Source organism: Acanthochromis polyacanthus, chromosome 16 (genome assembly GCF_021347895.1).
Source record: "Acanthochromis polyacanthus isolate Apoly-LR-REF ecotype Palm Island chromosome 16, KAUST_Apoly_ChrSc, whole genome shotgun sequence".
NCBI lineage: Eukaryota > Metazoa > Chordata > Actinopteri > Pomacentridae > Acanthochromis > Acanthochromis polyacanthus.
Window position 1 is genome coordinate 25,898,910 of NC_067128.1, and position 17,504 is coordinate 25,916,413.

The 17,504-nt window shown below is 43.1% G+C and overlaps 1 protein-coding gene and 1 long non-coding RNA gene across 3 annotated transcripts in view; both read right to left on the minus strand.

Annotated features, from left to right (window-relative positions):
• The window catches only part of LOC127537755 (uncharacterized), a 329,554-nt gene that overhangs the window by 232,466 nt on the left and 79,584 nt on the right, over nt 1-17,504 (minus strand). The window lies entirely within an intron of this gene.
• ezrb (ezrin b) overlaps nt 29-17,504 on the minus strand; it is a 42,073-nt gene continuing 24,597 nt past the window's right edge. For both annotated transcript variants that reach the window (XM_022205141.2, XM_022205140.2), the window contains 7 exons: nt 13,493-13,589; nt 12,909-13,072; nt 9,030-9,160; nt 6,100-6,260; nt 4,630-4,722; nt 4,011-4,250; nt 29-1,546 (listed from right to left, as the gene is read on the minus strand). In XM_022205141.2, the coding sequence (XP_022060833.1) occupies nt 1,382-1,546; nt 4,011-4,250; nt 4,630-4,722; nt 6,100-6,260; nt 9,030-9,160; nt 12,909-13,072; nt 13,493-13,589 (1,051 nt within the window). In that variant the 3' untranslated portion in view covers nt 29-1,381. The remainder of the gene's footprint in view (nt 1,547-4,010; nt 4,251-4,629; nt 4,723-6,099; nt 6,261-9,029; nt 9,161-12,908; nt 13,073-13,492; nt 13,590-17,504) is intronic.

The window sequence follows — 17,504 nt, forward strand, 5'->3', positions numbered from 1 at the left end:
CTGTTCATCTCATATTAGACACAGTAAATGGTAATCAGGTTTTTTTTATTGCTGACATGTTGAACACCTCAGTAAAAAAAAAATCTTTTTTTTTTTAGTATAAAGGCCAGCATAGCTGTGTGCTTCCATGACAGTGTTAGTAAAAGCCCCTCTAATCCATGTCCAGAGAGAGAATGTGAGGTTGGTTTTTCTACTGTCTGGGTCAGTCCATTGTGACCAAGCCACAAAACGAAAACTCAGCCCTCATTTTAACCTTAGTGGAGGTCAAACACAAAAAAAGAACTATATCTTTTCAGAGTTATATAAATATTTTTGTAACAATGCACCTTGGCTGAGAAGTGTAGAACCATACATCTGAGACTAGAGGAGCAGACAGAAACACAAGCCACTTAGGATACAATACAACCACATGCTCATCTCTCACTCCACAGTAACATGTTACAGAACAAACAGAAATAAAATAAACTGGTGTGGCAGTCAACACAGTGCTCTAAAGAGACAAAAAACATACAAAACAAATCAAAAGTACCCACATTTTTATCAATCTCCTCAGTTGATTTTAATAGCATACCCTTGAATATTTTCTACAGTACAAAATAATAATTTATGATTAAATCTCTAATTTGGTGATCTTAAGAAAAACGTAAAGAACATACAACTGTTATGTTAGTCAATTTATAAAAGTTGGAACATGTTTTTATCATTAGAAAATAGCAAAAATATACAAACCAAGAAAAAATACCCTTTTATATGTCCCATATACAATATAAATATCAAACTAGACATGATTTTAACCTACTCTGTAGCATTAATAAACATAAGTGGAAGTGTCCAAATACAATGGGAAAGAAAAACAAACACACATTTTCCCTCTTTTACAGCATTTCCCTTTGTGAGTGGTTGACATAAGAGACAAACCATCCTTCTTCCTACACAACAAATAACAACAAAAAGAAGAGAGTCCTGGATTACATATTTTAAGTGTGCATCATGAATTACATATAAAATTTGGCTAATCCCACTACTTCATCACACCTGTGGTTGAAAACAAACATGATTTTGGTCTGAATTGATCAAATTACATACAATCAAATACACAAATCAGATTTAAAAGATGAAGAACAGAAAAAGAGAGAAAGTTTGGCACTGAGTTTTCCTCAGAGGTTTTGCAAAGCCCTGCATTATGCCAACCAAACTCCAGACAGGAGTTGATCTTTCTGTAGGTGATGCCTCTGCTGTGCGTATACTGGTCCAGTTTAGTCTGCAACTGATGTGTGTTGAGTTTGAGTGTTTGTGTTATGTTTGTGTGTTGATGTGTCAGCGAAGGAGACAGATGTAGTGACCATTCAGAAAGGGCATGAGGCCCAAGCACCAGAGCTTCTTATAAGGCTTCAAACTCATCAATCCTCTGCTTGGTGTTGCCCTGCCTGATCTGTCGCAAGGTCTTGTATTTGTCTCGGCCGGCCAGGACGTTCTCACTGTGAAGGATATCATTTTTGGTATTCTTGGATTCATCACGGGCCTGAGCCAGCTCCGATGTCAGTGCCTGAGGAGAAAGAAGAAGCCACATGAGATCAAAAGACAAACAACAATGCTGACACAAATGCGCATCTAACATTACAGCAGATCTTTTTAAAGTCATCATGAAAGTGTAACCTCCTCTCTGTGTTTACAGGGCTGTCCTAACCTTTGTCCAAAATCAGTACCTTGTACTCTTAGTCATTACACTATACACTCTGAACTGAGCAACTCTTCTGTAATTTTCCCACCAATAAAATTTAATTTTTGACTGGACACTACATTTTTCAATCCAATGTAGGAATTTCTGAAGGCACTAAAATCACAGATTTCACACTCAGGTAGTGAATATTGTCAACTATATCAGGAGTCAGAAGTTGTATAACCTGACCAGTGAAATTACTTTCTCTTCCAGCAATTGGCATATACCCATATTACTACTACTACTACTACTACTACTACTACTACTACTAATAATAATAATAAATTTTATTTGTAATGCACTTTTCATTTAAGCAAAATCTCAAAGTGCTACATTGAAGATATAAAAAGATAAAAAACAAAACAATCATGATGAAAACAAAACAATCAGGTACAATAACAATTAAAAATAAAAAAAACTTCAGGGGCATGTTTAATTAAAAACTTTGTTAAGAAGAAAGCTCTTTAGGCCATTTTTGAAAAACGTCCACTGTCTGTGGAGCTCTCAAGTGGTCAGGGAGGGAGTTCCATATGCGAGGGGTGGCTAAGGTGAAGGCTCTGTCTCCCATAGTCTGGAGTTTGGTTCTGGGCAGGAGGAGGAGGGGGCAATTATTGGTGGAGAGGTTTCTTTTCAATGACTGGTAAGTGGTAACAGATGAGTTCTTTGAGGTATTCCGGAGGAATGCCATGAATGTACTGATAAGTGAGAAGAGCAATTTTGTAATGAATTCTGAAGGATATGGGGAGCCAGTGGAGTGAACGGAGGATGGGTGTGATAAGTTGTTGCTTCTGCACTCTCATCAGGATCCTAGCAGCACTGTTTTGAATATACTGGAGCTTTTTGCAAGCTCTTGCTAGGGATCCCAATTTGAAGTGCATTGCAATAGTCCAGCCTGGAGGAGACAAAGACTGCTGCGTTTCTCTGCATCAGAAAGGGTGAGGGTAGGACGGAGTTTGGCGATTTTTTTGAGGTGGAAAAATGAAGACTTGCACAGATGTTTGATCTGGTTGTTGAGTGTCAAGTGAGGGTCCAGTCTCACACCAAGGTTGGTAACTACTGATGAGAGGGGAAGGTTTTGTCCGGAAATGGTGATGTGGTTATGGAAGATGCTTGGACCCGATGAGCTGAGCTGAAAAGCTAGCTTTCAGCTGACTTGCAGTTTTTTTCATTCCAACACTAACCTATGATCATGAGCTCTAGATGGTGACAGAAGAATGAGACTGTGGGTACAAGTGGCTGAAATGAGCTCCTCCGTAGGTTGGTTGGGCATGCCCTTTGAGACAGGGTGAGGAGCTCGCCATCCAGAGGGAGCTTGCAGTACAGCTGTTGCCCCTTTGCCTCAGAAGGAGTGAGTTAACCTGGTTTTAATGCCTGATTTGGATGCCTCTTGGGCAACTTGCTGGCATGGCCAGTGGAGGTACACTACCAGTCAAAAGTTTAGACACAACTTCTCATTTAATGTTTTTTATTTAATTATTTTATGCATTGTGGATTATTACTGAAGACATCAAAACTATACAAGAATACATATGGAATTATGTTGTAAACAAAAACCTGTTAATCTTCAGTATTAATCGACAATGGGGAAAAAAATACAAACAATTAAAACCATTGAATGAGAAGATATGTCTAAATTTTTGAGTGGCAGTGCATGTGCTACTGGCATCTTTTGCTGGAAATTTGAACAGACGGTTGACAGGGGGTATGATCACGGAAGAAACTAGTGTCCCAGTGCCAGAAGTGTAACAAGCAGATTGTTGCCAACGTATGAGAGGCTCATGAAACTGGCATCTTGGTGATAGAATGAGAGCCAGATTTGTTGAATGGGAGGGTAGGGATGAGTCAAACTGGCATCCCGGTGTGAGAATGAACTGAAATCATTCACGCTGAGGATAGAGATAAGTAAAAGCAGCATCTTTGTGCCAACAAATTCAACTCTCAAGCTGAATTTGTTGAATGGGAGCACAGAGATGATGAAACCACAGAGATGGTTTGTTTGGGCTGGTGTGAAAGTTGTCAGTTGAACTTAAGTGTGGACTAAACAACCAAGATGATATTAGATTAGAGAAGAGTAATATACTACATGGCATCTGATAGCTACAATGAATGATCCAAATGTGATCTATGGGATATATTTTGTAATAACTACTGTGCTGCTACTTGCAGTAATTCTCTAATGGCTCACATTCTTTGATTCACCCCAAATACATTTATTACCGTACTTGCATCTTGCAAGTGACTGACTGTGTGAGGTGTTAATTTTCCCTGGTCTAGGTCACGTTGTTCTCACCTTCAGCTGTTTCTGGACACGCTCGTTCTTCTCAGCCTCGGTCAGGCGATCCTCCTCATTGCGGTGGTCATTGATTCCTTCATACTGTAGGTCGGCACTATGTGTACTGGTGTTCTCCTCGCTGTCACTGTTGTCATCCGCATTGTCATACATGGGAGGAGGTGGAGGTGGTGGCGGCACTGTCATCACCATATGCAGCTCCTCCTTGGTCTTAAGCAGATCGTCCTGGGCCTCCTGGGCCTGATAACAAAAGAGTAGGTCAGTCAGTTTATGCTTTTGCCTCCAAACTGAGGTAGAAAATAAGATTTGTTACACAACTCTATATTTCCTATCCCTCCTATCCACATTTACTTTCTTTTTAGTATATTTAATTTGTCTTAGGGGTTTAAAATTCTAATTGCCCAGAATTCTTCAAAGAAAACAAATGTACTACTTTGTTTATAGGACAGCTCTGGCATGTTATAGAATTTGTTACAGCAAATAAAGACACTAACCCAATGTAATTCCATCCCTGTAATGAACTGTACTTGTCTGCAGTAAGTTTCCAAACCACACAGGAAGAGATAAACAAGACGCAGTAAAACATACACATCAGTCAGTCATCAATTAAAGCTCTTACTCTGAGCTGCCATGAGTCAGCCTCCTCCTCCTTCTGTCTCCTGGCCTTCTCGAGCATGGTGATCGTGGCTGTGTGCTGTGCTAGCTCTGCAGCCTGACACATAACAATGGGAGAAACTCTTCACATAATACTCATAGCAAATAAAGATGATAAAAGAAGACAAAAATGTGATTCATGACCTTGCTCTCATAAATTACAAATAAAATGCTGTTTTTATTTTTAAAATACTATTTTTTTTATTTTTAAGATACTATTTTTATTTTTATCATGACCACTTCCTGACATTCTATGTATGAAATGACTAAAAACAAGCATCACTGAGCAAGATGGGAACTGGATTTGAAGTGACTTTTATGAACTGGGAAGCAATATTTCTGCTAAAGTGATGTTCACATTTTCCTTTAAACTTTGGCTTTGTTTTTAGAGTCAAATATTGGATTGTTTTATAAATAATTCTTTAAAAACATCTCTTTCATGGAGCCGTTCACAACAAGGAGACATTACTTTAGAAAGAGTCACAAGCAAAACAGGTTGTTAAGACATGTGATATAAAATAATTTTACCAACAACAACAAAAAAGTTGGCACTGTGAAATGTCTCGATTGGATTGAACAAGCAGCCACTGCGGGTGTTGGTGTGCATTCCTTCTGACGACCATAACAATATGAAAGGCTTGTCTTTGACCACACTAAATGATCAACTGGCAACATATAATGCTGCACCTGCTTTGGTTCAATGTGTCTAAGTTGACTTCAGCCCACAGTGGAGCACCAAGCTGTGAAACTCTTATGTGAAAGGCGTCCAGCTGGAAAATTACATCACTAAGAGAAAACCAAGGGACATAAGGGACTATCATTAATGGGTTACATGATTTCAAACAGCAAAAGGAAGTTGACATGATAACACAACTCCAACATGTTTTCTGTTACAATGAGAGAAAAATGCACAAAAACCTGATCCACTGCACTAGCTTTTCAATACAGTTTAAGTAAAAAGGGCACTGCAGCAGGTGTAAATGGCAAATAATCTGCGCTTGTATAGTGACTTTCTACTTTAATGGTATTCGAAGCTATACTGGGTGCCCGCCCAGTAAAACGGTGCTCATGTTCAGCTGTCACTGACTGCATGTGGAGTAGGAACATCAGCTTTACTGTCAGGACTGTTGAAGTGAAGTCCAGTGAGTGGCCAACATCCTAGCAGCTCTCGTTGAGGGGGCAGTTAGTCCGAAGTAAAGAGGTGTAGTTAAGCGGGATGCTACAAGCTGTCTTTGTCTGGAGCTACAGTAGGCCTGCTACAGACCTCGACAAAACAACAGCTGAGAAATTATCTTTGCAAACAAGCGTCGCACTTATCTGATTTTGTTGACAGATCTGCCAAGATTTTCTTTACATTAATATCTTCCCAATTCAGTCAAAGTATTGTTATAATAGTTGGTTAATTTGGGAAAAGATGGTGTAAGAAAATACAAACCAGCTCCTCCTGACTCTTCTTCTGGAGTTCAGCTTGACGGGCCAGCTCCTCTTTAGCCACTAAGGCCATCTGACGTTCTGCCTCCAAACGAGCTGCTTCCTCCTCAGCTCTCCTCCGCTCTGCCTCCAGCATCATGGCTCTTTGGAGCTGGTCCTGCAAATCTTAAATATACAAAAGAGGAGAGGAAGAGGCATGAGACAAATGCTATGCTTCAGATATTCATGTTCACAGCAAGTAAAGGACAGAGATTTACCCATATGTCAGTTACAGCTGCCTACATTTTAAACCAAAATGATTTAGTCCTGTGGCTTTTTACATTTTAACGATAAGTCAACATCACAGTTATTTGTAAAGCACATTTAAAAACAACAGGAGTAAAACAAAAGTGCTATACAATTAAGAAAAAAAATAGGAAAGCACAGGGACTAAAAGACAAAGCTAAATAAAATTAAGGAAATGAAAGAAGAATAAAAATTCAGCATAGTAATGGATGTGGTCTACTTGAATCAAACACCAAAGAATAGGGGTGGGTCTAATCTAAAATCTCAGCAGTTCTTACATGAAACGTTAACCTGTTCCAGAGGTTAGGAGCAGCTACGACAGAGGCTTGATCACCTCTATTTTTAAGCCTCGATCTTGGAAGCATCTGGCTGCTCAATCTCAGTGCTCTAACTGGGGTATGTTGATGGAAGAGTTTTGCTACTTAAAGTGGGGTCAATCCATTTAAAAGTTTAGAAACAAACAAGAACATCTTAGTCAATCCTGAAGAAGACAGGGAGCCCAGGGAGGGAGGTCAGTGCTGGAGCTATGCAAGCAGCTGCATTTTGTACCAACTGCAAATTCTGAATTGACGACTGCTCTATAACCACATATTGACCATTGAGAGGAAGACAGGGCTTCACCTATGTCAGAAGTCTCAGCTGAAAAAACCTGGTTATGACCACTGAGCGTTCAAGAAGTGTGATCAGTCAAACATAATCTCAGTCTTGTTTTCATTCAAGTTCAGCAAGTTGCAATCCATCTATGTTTTAATGTTTTTTTAAGCAGTCTATCAAGGGCTTCCATTTTCATAGGTAGATATATCTGTATATTATCTGCAAAACAATTAAAAGTGTTTCTTAAAAATAAACTCCAAGGGGAGCATGTGCAATGAGAAAAGGACAGATCTAAAATGGAGCACTGTGGGACCCCACAAACAAGAGGGGCTGCAGTAGACCAATGTTCACCTAAGGGAACGGAGAAATGCCAATGTGTAAGACAGTAGCTTCACAAGCAAAAAATCCAATCTGTGGTAGTGCCGGGTAAATGCTAGCAATTCCTACACCATTCACTTGAACTGGATGGAAACACCCTCATATTAAGCTGAAAGTCTGCACTTAAAGCTCATCTTGATTGTTTCATTTCAAATCCATTGTGGTGGTGTACAGAGCTGAAATGCTCAAAATTGTGTCAATGTCCAAATATTTAAGGACCTGACTATATGCTAGCATACTCAACAAAAATAGAGGAGGGTTGGTAGTCATACCTAACATGTCTGAACTGTATCTGGTTAAAATTTCAGCAGAGGCTCTGATGCTATAAAGTGTTTGGCAATTCCAAACAAGCAGAACAGAGACATCCTGACAAAATACAGTACACCAAGCTCATGTGATGGACAATTTGCTCTCCCTGGGCATGACGATCTCTGAGGACCGGAAATGGAGACCCACATAGACTTTGTGGTGAAGAAGGCCCAATAGAGACTGCCAGGGGAGCTGCTGATCTGGTTCTACTCAGCAGTCAGTGAGTCGGTCGTGTGCTCCTCCATCACTGTCTGGTTTGGTTGTGTGACCAAGTCGGACATGAGGAAACTGCAACGGACAGACTACACAGCTGAGAGGATCATCGGTGAGAGGCCATCTCCCTCATGAACACTAAACCAGTCACCACAACTAGACTCTTTAAAATACCGGACATGTGTGCAATATTTTAACCCATCCACAATTCACGTGCAATACTTTCATCAATGTGCAATTATTTAATACCCATGTGCAATATTGTAATTTAGTTAATTTATTATGTAAATATCATGCCACTGTTTTGTAGTACATCATATATTCACTTACAGTATAAATTCCACTTTTATTCATTCACCTTATGTACTCACCTGTAATGTTTCAACCTGTTCATAGATCACATGTAATAGGTGCAATATGGCTGAAGCTAAATTTATGTCTTCATATAGTACTACTGTCTTAGCATTTCTAGATTTTGTAGATTGTTGCATTTACTCGGTCTTTAGATTTTATAATTATTACTTACTAACTCTGTTGCTACTTTGCTGTCTAACTTTTTGTGAGAACCGTAAGTTTCAGTTACAAACACAAATTCCTTGTTTGTGCAAGCTCACTTGGCAATAAAGCTTTTACTGATTGTGCTTCTGATCTGATTCTGATTATATCAAATCATCTGAACCTGGTTATTTCGTGCTGAAATGACAGACTCAGAGCAAACCGGCCTGCACCTGCCCATATTCATATGATTTCTGACAACAGAAACATGTTAATCGGTGATCCAGCATAAGAACCACTGAGAAAACACAAGTTTGTCTACAGTTTTTAGTTGATCTGCCATGTTAGCTGTTGAGCTGTGATGTGCAAACTGCTGTTTGGAAAGTTTACACTCTACTTTTTGTCCCTCCATTTTAACAAAATGCAACCACAACTATGCTATTTTGCACTCTGAGTAGTCTGTTCAACACATTACCAAGAATAATGGTTTAATCCTAGAAGGCCCTTAATATGGTGCTTTTTTTTCTTTCTTCAAGAAATTAACAATGGTAGTGGTTTGACCAATGACAATTTGATTGGATGAGACTGCAGACTAAAGTTCTTGTATTGTCAGGATTAAGTGATGGATGAGCTGCTGAAAGACATTCCCCCACCCCTCACCTTTCTCTGCCTTCCTGGTCTTCTCCTCAAACTGGTAAAGCCTCATCCTTAGATCCTCCTTCTCTCGCTCCATCTGCTCCTTCTCTTTCTCAATGGCCTCTCTCTTCTTCTTCTCATTTTCCAGCTGGGCCCTGCAGATAAGACAGAGCCACTATGAGCCAATAAAAAAGAGCTGATATAGTTGATACATAGTTATGGTTGCACGCACGCACACACACACACACACACACACACACACACACACACACACACACACACACACACACACACACACACACACACACACACACACACACACACACACACACACACACATTTGTACACACACAACCAAGACTCACCACGTTTGTCCAATCATCATTATTACATCTGATCGAAAACGATAAGCATCTCTAATGATCACACACCAAAAAATATCACTTGAATAGAAATACAACTTATTGTACAAGGTGAGCACTGGCATGGGTGATCTTGTGATTTGAAATTGAACCACATATACAATGGTCTGGCAACAGATTTATCCTCAAGTAACTCAGAGTTTTTCCACAAAACACACCATAAAAATGTGCACAGTCAAACAGCTGCAAGATGAAAGTAGTGAAATCAGCAAAACTGGCATTTTGCAAAAAACACAAAAAGCAAAAGACTGAGAAAGTACTGAATCAACAATTGACAGAGTGAGCATTTAAGTCCTGACAGTGAACCATTTAAGTCCTACCATCAGAATAAAGACTGTCTTTGTAAATATTGAATTTTTATTTATATAAAACACATTAAAGCATCGTATTACATACTGTCATGGCCCCTCCCTCTCCTGTGCTACACTCTGGATAATTAAGAACGGCTGCAGAGGAGCGCAGCTGGTCCAAATCAGTAATCACCGGCAGATAAAGCCTGACTCTCCCCACTGCTCTCTGCTGGGTCGTTGCTTGCGGTTCCTCTGCAAAGTCCACACCAGTCTGCTCGAGCTCTGTTCCCCACCTGCCCTGGACTCCCTCGTCTGCTCCGTCTACCCGTCTGCCCTGGAATCACTCTTCTGCTCCGTTTCCCCGTCTGCCCTGGAATCCCTCGTCTGCTCCAGTCTCCCCCTCCGCTCTGGACTCCCACCCATCTGCTCTGGTTCTCCCTACCCCCCCGTCACCGGCTCTCATCAGCTCTGTCCCCGCCTATTCTCCCGACCCCCCCCCCCCCCCCCCCCCGAACAAACGTGAGTCGTGAGTCACCGGACGAGGCGTATGACCACCTCATGGCCCTGTATGCCCTGCTGCAGGAGTGGAAGAAGCCGGCTTGGCAGGTATACAAAGATGCAGCCGTGTTGGTGGGACGCAGGATGGCTGCTGAGAAGCCGTGGTTGGTTCCTCACCTACCCAGCAGCCTCCTGCACTTCTTGAACTCGCCGATTAACCTGTCTAGCCTGCTGAACCACTCCCCCCTCCCCGGTCCTGGAGGGGCTCGACGCTCCCTCACCCTGTGACTCCCCTGGTAGCCAACCCAATCCTGTTTCCCTGCTAGCCATGGAGCCACCCGCAAGGAAACCTGGTCGCTGAAGGCGTGGTGCCAGGAAGCGCCGTGGCTCCCTGGTTCCTGCTCCGGAGGGGCCCTGCACCTCCTCAGCTCCCGAGCAGGTCGATGTTGCCGCACTCCCTGCTGAGTAGAGGCCCCATGCCACCTCCCTCCTGGCTGAGGAGAGGCCCCGTGCCGCCTCAGTACCTCCGGCTGAGGAGAGGCCCCGTGCCGCCTCACTACCTCCGGCTGAGGAGAGGTCCTCTGCTGCCTTACTCCCTCTGGCTGAGGAGAGGCCCCATGCTGCCTCACTCCCTCTGGCTGAGGAGAGGTCCCGTGCCATCTCACTCTCTTCTGTTCTTGTGGGGGCCGCTGCCCTGTCTCCAGTCCTTGTGGGGGCCATTGCCCCATCTCCAGTCCTTGTGGGGGCCGTCGCCCCATCCCTGGTTTCCTTGAAGAGGTGAAAAGCCTCCTCGGCAACATTGAAGAGGCCTCCCCTGCAGCTTTGAGGAGGCTTCCAGCCTCTCCTGCAGCTTTCAAGAGGCTTCCAGCCTCCCCTGCAGCCTTGAAGAGGCTTTGAGCCTCCCCAGCACCCTTGAAGAGGCTTCGAGCCTCCCCGGCGCCCTTGAAGAGGTGTAAAGCCTCCCCTGGATCCTTGAAGAAGTGAAACACCTCCCCTGAATCCTTGAAGAGGCGAAACGCCTCCCCTGGGTCCTTGAAGAGGCAAAACGCCTCCCCCGAATCCCTGATGAGGCGAAATGCCTCCCCTGAATCCCTGATGAGGCGAAACGCCTCCCCCGAATCCCTGATTCCCCTGCAGTAGTGGTCTCCCCAGTCCCGTTTCCAGTCCCGTGTCCAGTTCTGTCCCCAGTCCTGCTCCCTGAGGGGTACCCAGTCCCGTGTCCAGTCCTGTATTCAGTCCTGCCCCCCGAGGGGTCCCCTATCCCAAGTCCAGTTTCACCCCCGAAGGGGTCCCCAGTCCCGTGTCCAGTTTCACCCCCGGAGGAGTCCCCAGCCCTGGTTCCAGCTCTGCCACGGAGGGGTCCCCAGCCCCGGTTCCAGTTCTGCCCCCGGAGGGGTCCCGCCTCCGCCGGTTCCCAGTCCGGCCTCCCGCCTGGCCTTCAGAGGGGTCCCACCACCAGCGGTTCCCAGTCCGGCCTCCAAAGGGTCCCCATCGGGTCAGCTGCCGGTTCCCAGTCCGGCCTCCAGAGGGTCCCCGTCGGGCCGGCTGCTGGTTCCCAGTCCGGCCTCCAGAGGGTCAACGTCGGGTCAGCTGCCGGTTCCGAGTCCGGCCTCCAAAGGGTCCCTGTCGTGTCTGCCACCGGTCTCCTGTCAAGCCCCCAGGCCGTCCTCCGGAGTGGTCTCTCCAGCCTGTCCAGCCCTGGCCTGTCCAGCCCGCGGGCCGTCCTCCGGAGCGGTCCCTCCAGCCTGTCCAGCCCCAGCCTGTCCAGCCCCAGCCTGTCCAGCCCCTGGGCCGTCCTCCGGAGCGGTCCCTCCAGCCTGTCTAGCCCCAGCCTGTTCAGCCCCTGGGCCGTCCTCCGGAGCGGTCCCTCCAGCCTGTCCAGCCCCAGCCTGATCCCTGCCAGTCCCGGAGACCCCCTGCCGGCACCCCGACCAGCCCTGTGTGAGCACATTGGGGGTGTGTGTGTGTGTGTGTGTGTGTGTGTACTGTCATGGCCCCTCCCTCTCCTGTGCTGCGCTCTGGATAATTAAGAATGGCTGCGGAGGAGCACAGCTGGTCCAAATCAAGCTCCGTTTCACCGTCTGCCCTGGAATCCCTCGTCTGCTCCGTCTCCCTTTCTGCCCCGGAATCCCTCGTCTGCTCCAGTCTCCCCCTCCGCTCTGGACTCCCCCCCGTCTGTCTGCTCTGGTTCTCCCTACCCCGCTGTCCCTGCCACAACCCCGTCACAGGCTCTCATCAGCTCTGTCCCCCCCCCTTGTGCCTTGTGTACCTTGTGCCTGCTTCCTGGGTTCTAAACACCGCGCCTTGTAACACATATTTGAAAAGCCTGGCTGTGATGCTTCTGCTTGGTAAATGATTATACTCTACCAGTCAAAACTTTAGACACACCTTCTCAATTCATGTCTTTTCTTTATTTTTTACTACTTTTATACATTGACGATACATACTAAAGACATCAAGACCATGAAGCAATATATATGGAATTATGTAGTATGGTATTATAGTATTATGTAGTTATGGATAGATTAATATAACAATTGGGAAACATATTTGTCAGATTAATTGATAAGGAAAATAATCAACAATAAGCTTGTCCAGAATCATGAATTAGATTGAATGATATACTTAATCATCACATTATATATTAAATCAGTAGTCTGCACATCTTTCCTACATTTAAACTGTTTGCCTACCTCTCCCTCTGTCTCTGTTGTTTCTCCTCTCTGGCCTGGGCCTTCATCTGCTGCACCTCAATTGTGTCTGGCTTGCGGCGGCGCATGTACAGCTCATGATTGCCCATGCACAGCTGAAGGATGCGCTTGTTAATGCGCAGTCTTGGAGCATAAAACACAAAGTCCTGAAATTTGGAAAAGAACCAAGCAGCATAAGAAAGAGAAGACATAACACACACCAGGCTGAAAAAACTTGTCATTGTGCTAGTTCACGGGATGTATGTTCGACACAGACTCACTTCTGGGGAGAGGTAGCTGATCAATAATAGCATTGCATAGAGTGCAGGAGCACTTATTCTGTATGCTACATCACACTGAAGATATGTCGAATGGCTTTTCTCTTCACAACAGAGAAACATGGTGCTACAGGTAAAACGCGATGCAATTCAATAGGGTCTGAAAAGCATAATTTTACTTTAAGAAGTACAATAACTCTTGGATAGCAGAAGACCATGAAGGAAAAAGGAGATTTTTCAATCAGGATAGAGCATTTTTAGGTTTAGAAATGTCATCTTGTGCAAAATCTTGATGATATTAATACTCACTGGAGATTTCTTGTCAATAGGCTTGATGATGAACTTCTTATCATTGAAGGAAATGTTCCTGATCTCACTCCAAGGGAAGCCAATCTTTGGGGTCAATCTGAAGGAGTGACACATGAACATTATACAGTGAAACAATACACGGCAAGTTCCAAAGTGTAACTTAAATGTTAAATGGCATAGTCCATACTGTCATCTTCTAATATATTTTCATAACCAAAAAAAATGTAATTAATCAGGAGATCAAAGGGGTCCCTCTCAAACTAAGTAAATAAAGAGAAAACACTGACAAAAAAAAAAAATTCAATCAACTTCTGTACAGATGGTATTTCAACAATCCTCACATCGCTTAGCAGAAATGTTGGTGTTGTTGTTAATTAAATCGATAGTTTTAATACTAGAACTACATACTGTCTTCTGTTAATGATGTATAACATGAGAGCCTGTCCTCAAACAAAAAACGACCACATAGGTCGTTTGTACACGCCCGTATTACGACCGAGTGTTACGTTTTGACGTTAAGCGACCTCTAGCAGTTGAGTAAATATTGACACTCCGGTGTCTCAGCTGAAACGTCACCATGAACAAACTTTTACCTAACACTATCCCTAACCCTAACCCTAACCCTAACCATAACCCTAAACCCGTGTTGCGAAAGTGAGGAAAAAGCCGTTTCGCGAGGGAAAAGCCGTATCGCGAATTAAATCCCGTAATGCGTTCCTGTCTCCCGTAGGAGCGCTAACGTGAATACGCCCTCATGGGTCGTATTCCGGGGCACGTTACATACGACCTGTGTGGTCGTATGAGTTTGAGGATTTGTTCTAACATGAATGTATTCAGCCTCTCTGGCTGATGAACATTAATCACACATGCAGAGTACACTTCAAAATCGATGCATTGAAATCTGTAAATCCACTGAAAAGATAAGTTTCTGTCAAACATCGCATTGATGAGTCAACATCTAAACCAATCAGCTGTTAGATCAGGTGAGTGAGACATTTCCCATCATGTCCTGAGGCATTGCAGTCCTTGGAGAACAACTGCAGTGTCTGGCTCAAAAACTTCAGCCATCTTGGTCTTAAAATAACATTTGAATTTACAATAATGAACTGTGGAACATCTACCAAGAAGTCCCATTACAGCAGATGTTTATCTGATAATGAAATAACAACTTTAAAGGTAACCATTCCATTATTATTTGCTTCATTGTCACATGTTAACATGATAAAGAGCAACTCCTCTATCATTAGTTCCACATAAGTGGCTAATCTCATTGATAGGGCTGCAGATTTGTTGTGTACAAGAATTGACACGGTTGCCTCTTTGAAAACAAGGCAATAAATTATCAGAAAATAGCTCCATGGTATGATGAACAACTGCACATCTTAAAGCAGACAAAAGACACCTGGAAAGGCAGTGGCGTTCCATAAATTCAGAAGTGTTGGGACCATTATTATTTACATTGTACATGCTCCCCTTAGGCAATATTATTAGGAGACACTACATAAATGCTAACCGTTATGCAGATTACACCAGTTATACTGATTTATAAAGTCAGATGAAACCTGTCAGTTAGTCAAACTCCAGGCATGTCTAAAGGACATAAATGCCTGGGTGACTTGTAATTTTTTAATTTAAATTCTGACAAAGCCCTAAACGCCTTAGAAACACATTATCCAGATATTCTGACTGCCATTGCCTTGGTCTCCAGTTCTACTGCAATGAACTTTGGAACAACCTTCTTTCACCTTCAAAATATTTTCAAAATGTCTCAGAGTGATGTCAAAAAACTAGTCCCCATTATTCCTTTTTATTGAGATGTCCCAATAATTCTCTTAAAAACCTCCAGCTGATACAAAATGCTGCAGCCTGAGTTCTGACAGTAACTAGTAACAGAGATCGTGTTTCTCCTATATAAGCTGCTCTTCATTGCTTCTCTGTAAAATCCAGGATAGAACATATAAAACTCTGAATTACCATGCTTCATCTTATCTTCAAGACCTTGTTGCACCATATCATCCTAACAGAGCCCTTCACTCTCAGACTGCAGGTTTAATTGTGGCTCCCAGAGTTTCCAGGAGTAGAATGGGAGAGAGAGCCTTCAGGTATCAACTCTTCTGTTGTGGAATCAGCTCCAAGTTTGGATTCAGGAGACAGACATCCTCTCTACTTTTAAGATTAAGCTTAAAACCTTCCTCTTTGATAAAGCTTATAGCTAGGGCTGCCCATGATCACCTGCACTGTCCCTTAGTTAAGCTGCTATAGGATGACCATGATACACTGTGAATTGAATAATGTTATTGTTGCATGATGTCAGAACAAGTTGGGATCAAATCAAACAGAAATGTAACTGGCTACACTGTGCGGTGATGGAAGCAGTGCAGGTTTGGCTCATCTCAAACAAGCCTATTGGCTGTACTTGATTGGCTGACACTTTACTTGGAGGCTACCTGCTCCTGGATTTCAAACTGGGTCAATAGCAGCTCATTTGAAAATTTTCAATATCATTCAATATCCATACTTCCCTACTAAACTGTATGTGTATGTTTGTGCATGGGTCTGTGTGTTTATGCATATATATATATATATATATATATATATATATATATATATATATATGTGTGTGTGTGTGTGTGTGTGTGTGTGTGTGTGTGTGTGTGTGTGTGTGTGTGTGTGTGAGTGTGTGTGTGAGTGTGTTCATGTGGCCACATATATATGTACATATTTATGGACAACTGACAATAGAAGCATTTTACCTCAGCTGCAGCATCTGGTAATTTTATTTTATTTTTATTTTTTGTATTTATTCTTTATAACACTCCGATAGAGTATCTTTTTTAAAATTATATTTGTGACAGTTGTCTTGTCTGTTCTTTAACTCGACTTCCAAGAAAGCCCAGAACAAGACTTCCTATGTGCTGAAACTGTCTTCTTATGTGTACAAATGGAAAATAAAAATCTTGAATCTATATAGTATGCCTTTTATTACAAAGACAGTTCAGGGATTTAAGGCAAGAAATAAGCTATATAGTTGCTAATCCAATCCAATCCAATCCACTCCAATCCAATCCAATCCAATCCAAAGCAGCCAATGCTTGAGCGACTGTAGGCGGGTAAATCCTGTGTTGATTCCTGTTGCAGAGCTTCAAGCATCTGATGTTGAGAAACTGGGGAGATTGATTGCATGTAAAAACTCCCCTGTGCACCCATAACATTGTTAGAATAGATTAGTGTTAAACTACGGCACATGTCCACAGGATCCATCACTTTAGCACTTCCCATTCACTGCCTATGTGAAATGCCCTGCAGTTTATTCTGGTAGTGTTGCATTTCAAGAGGTGGAGTGACGTGTTGCCCACTCCTCATTTGTATAAAGTTGAGGTCTAAGCTACTTTATGGAAATGGGGAAAGCTCAGCAGGGGTCCGACGCCTCACAAAACTTTGGTAAAACTTTAAACTAACCCTTACAAATTTAAACAAGTACAGTTTCAGCAACTGCATAGCTTTTTTTGCCTTAAATGTTTTCAGAAAAACACTTTGCTGATCTCTGTTCAACCATTGTCTATACACTGCTTAACCCTCTTTGGGGGGCTGGAGTCTATGCCACATAACTTAGGGTGAAGGCAGGGATCACCCTAGACAGGTCACCAGTCCATCACAGGGCTACATTGAGACAAACAATCACATTCACGCCTACAGACAATTTAGAATTACCAATTAACCTCAGCATGTTTTTGGACTGTGGGAGGAAGCCGGAGAACCTGAAGAAAATCCACATATGCACAGGGAGAACATGCAGAAAGATGCCCAGGCTGAGAACCAGGGATCTTCTAACTGCAAGGCAACAGTGCTAATCACCGAGCCATTGTGCAGTCCAGCTCTGTTCAGGATAAAAGATAAGATTCTGAGTAAGCCACCATTTGTATCCAATCCAAATATTCCAAGGAAATCAGCACGCGCGAACAATGTACAGTGCCTTGTGAAAGTATTCGGCCCCCTTGAACTTTTCAACCTT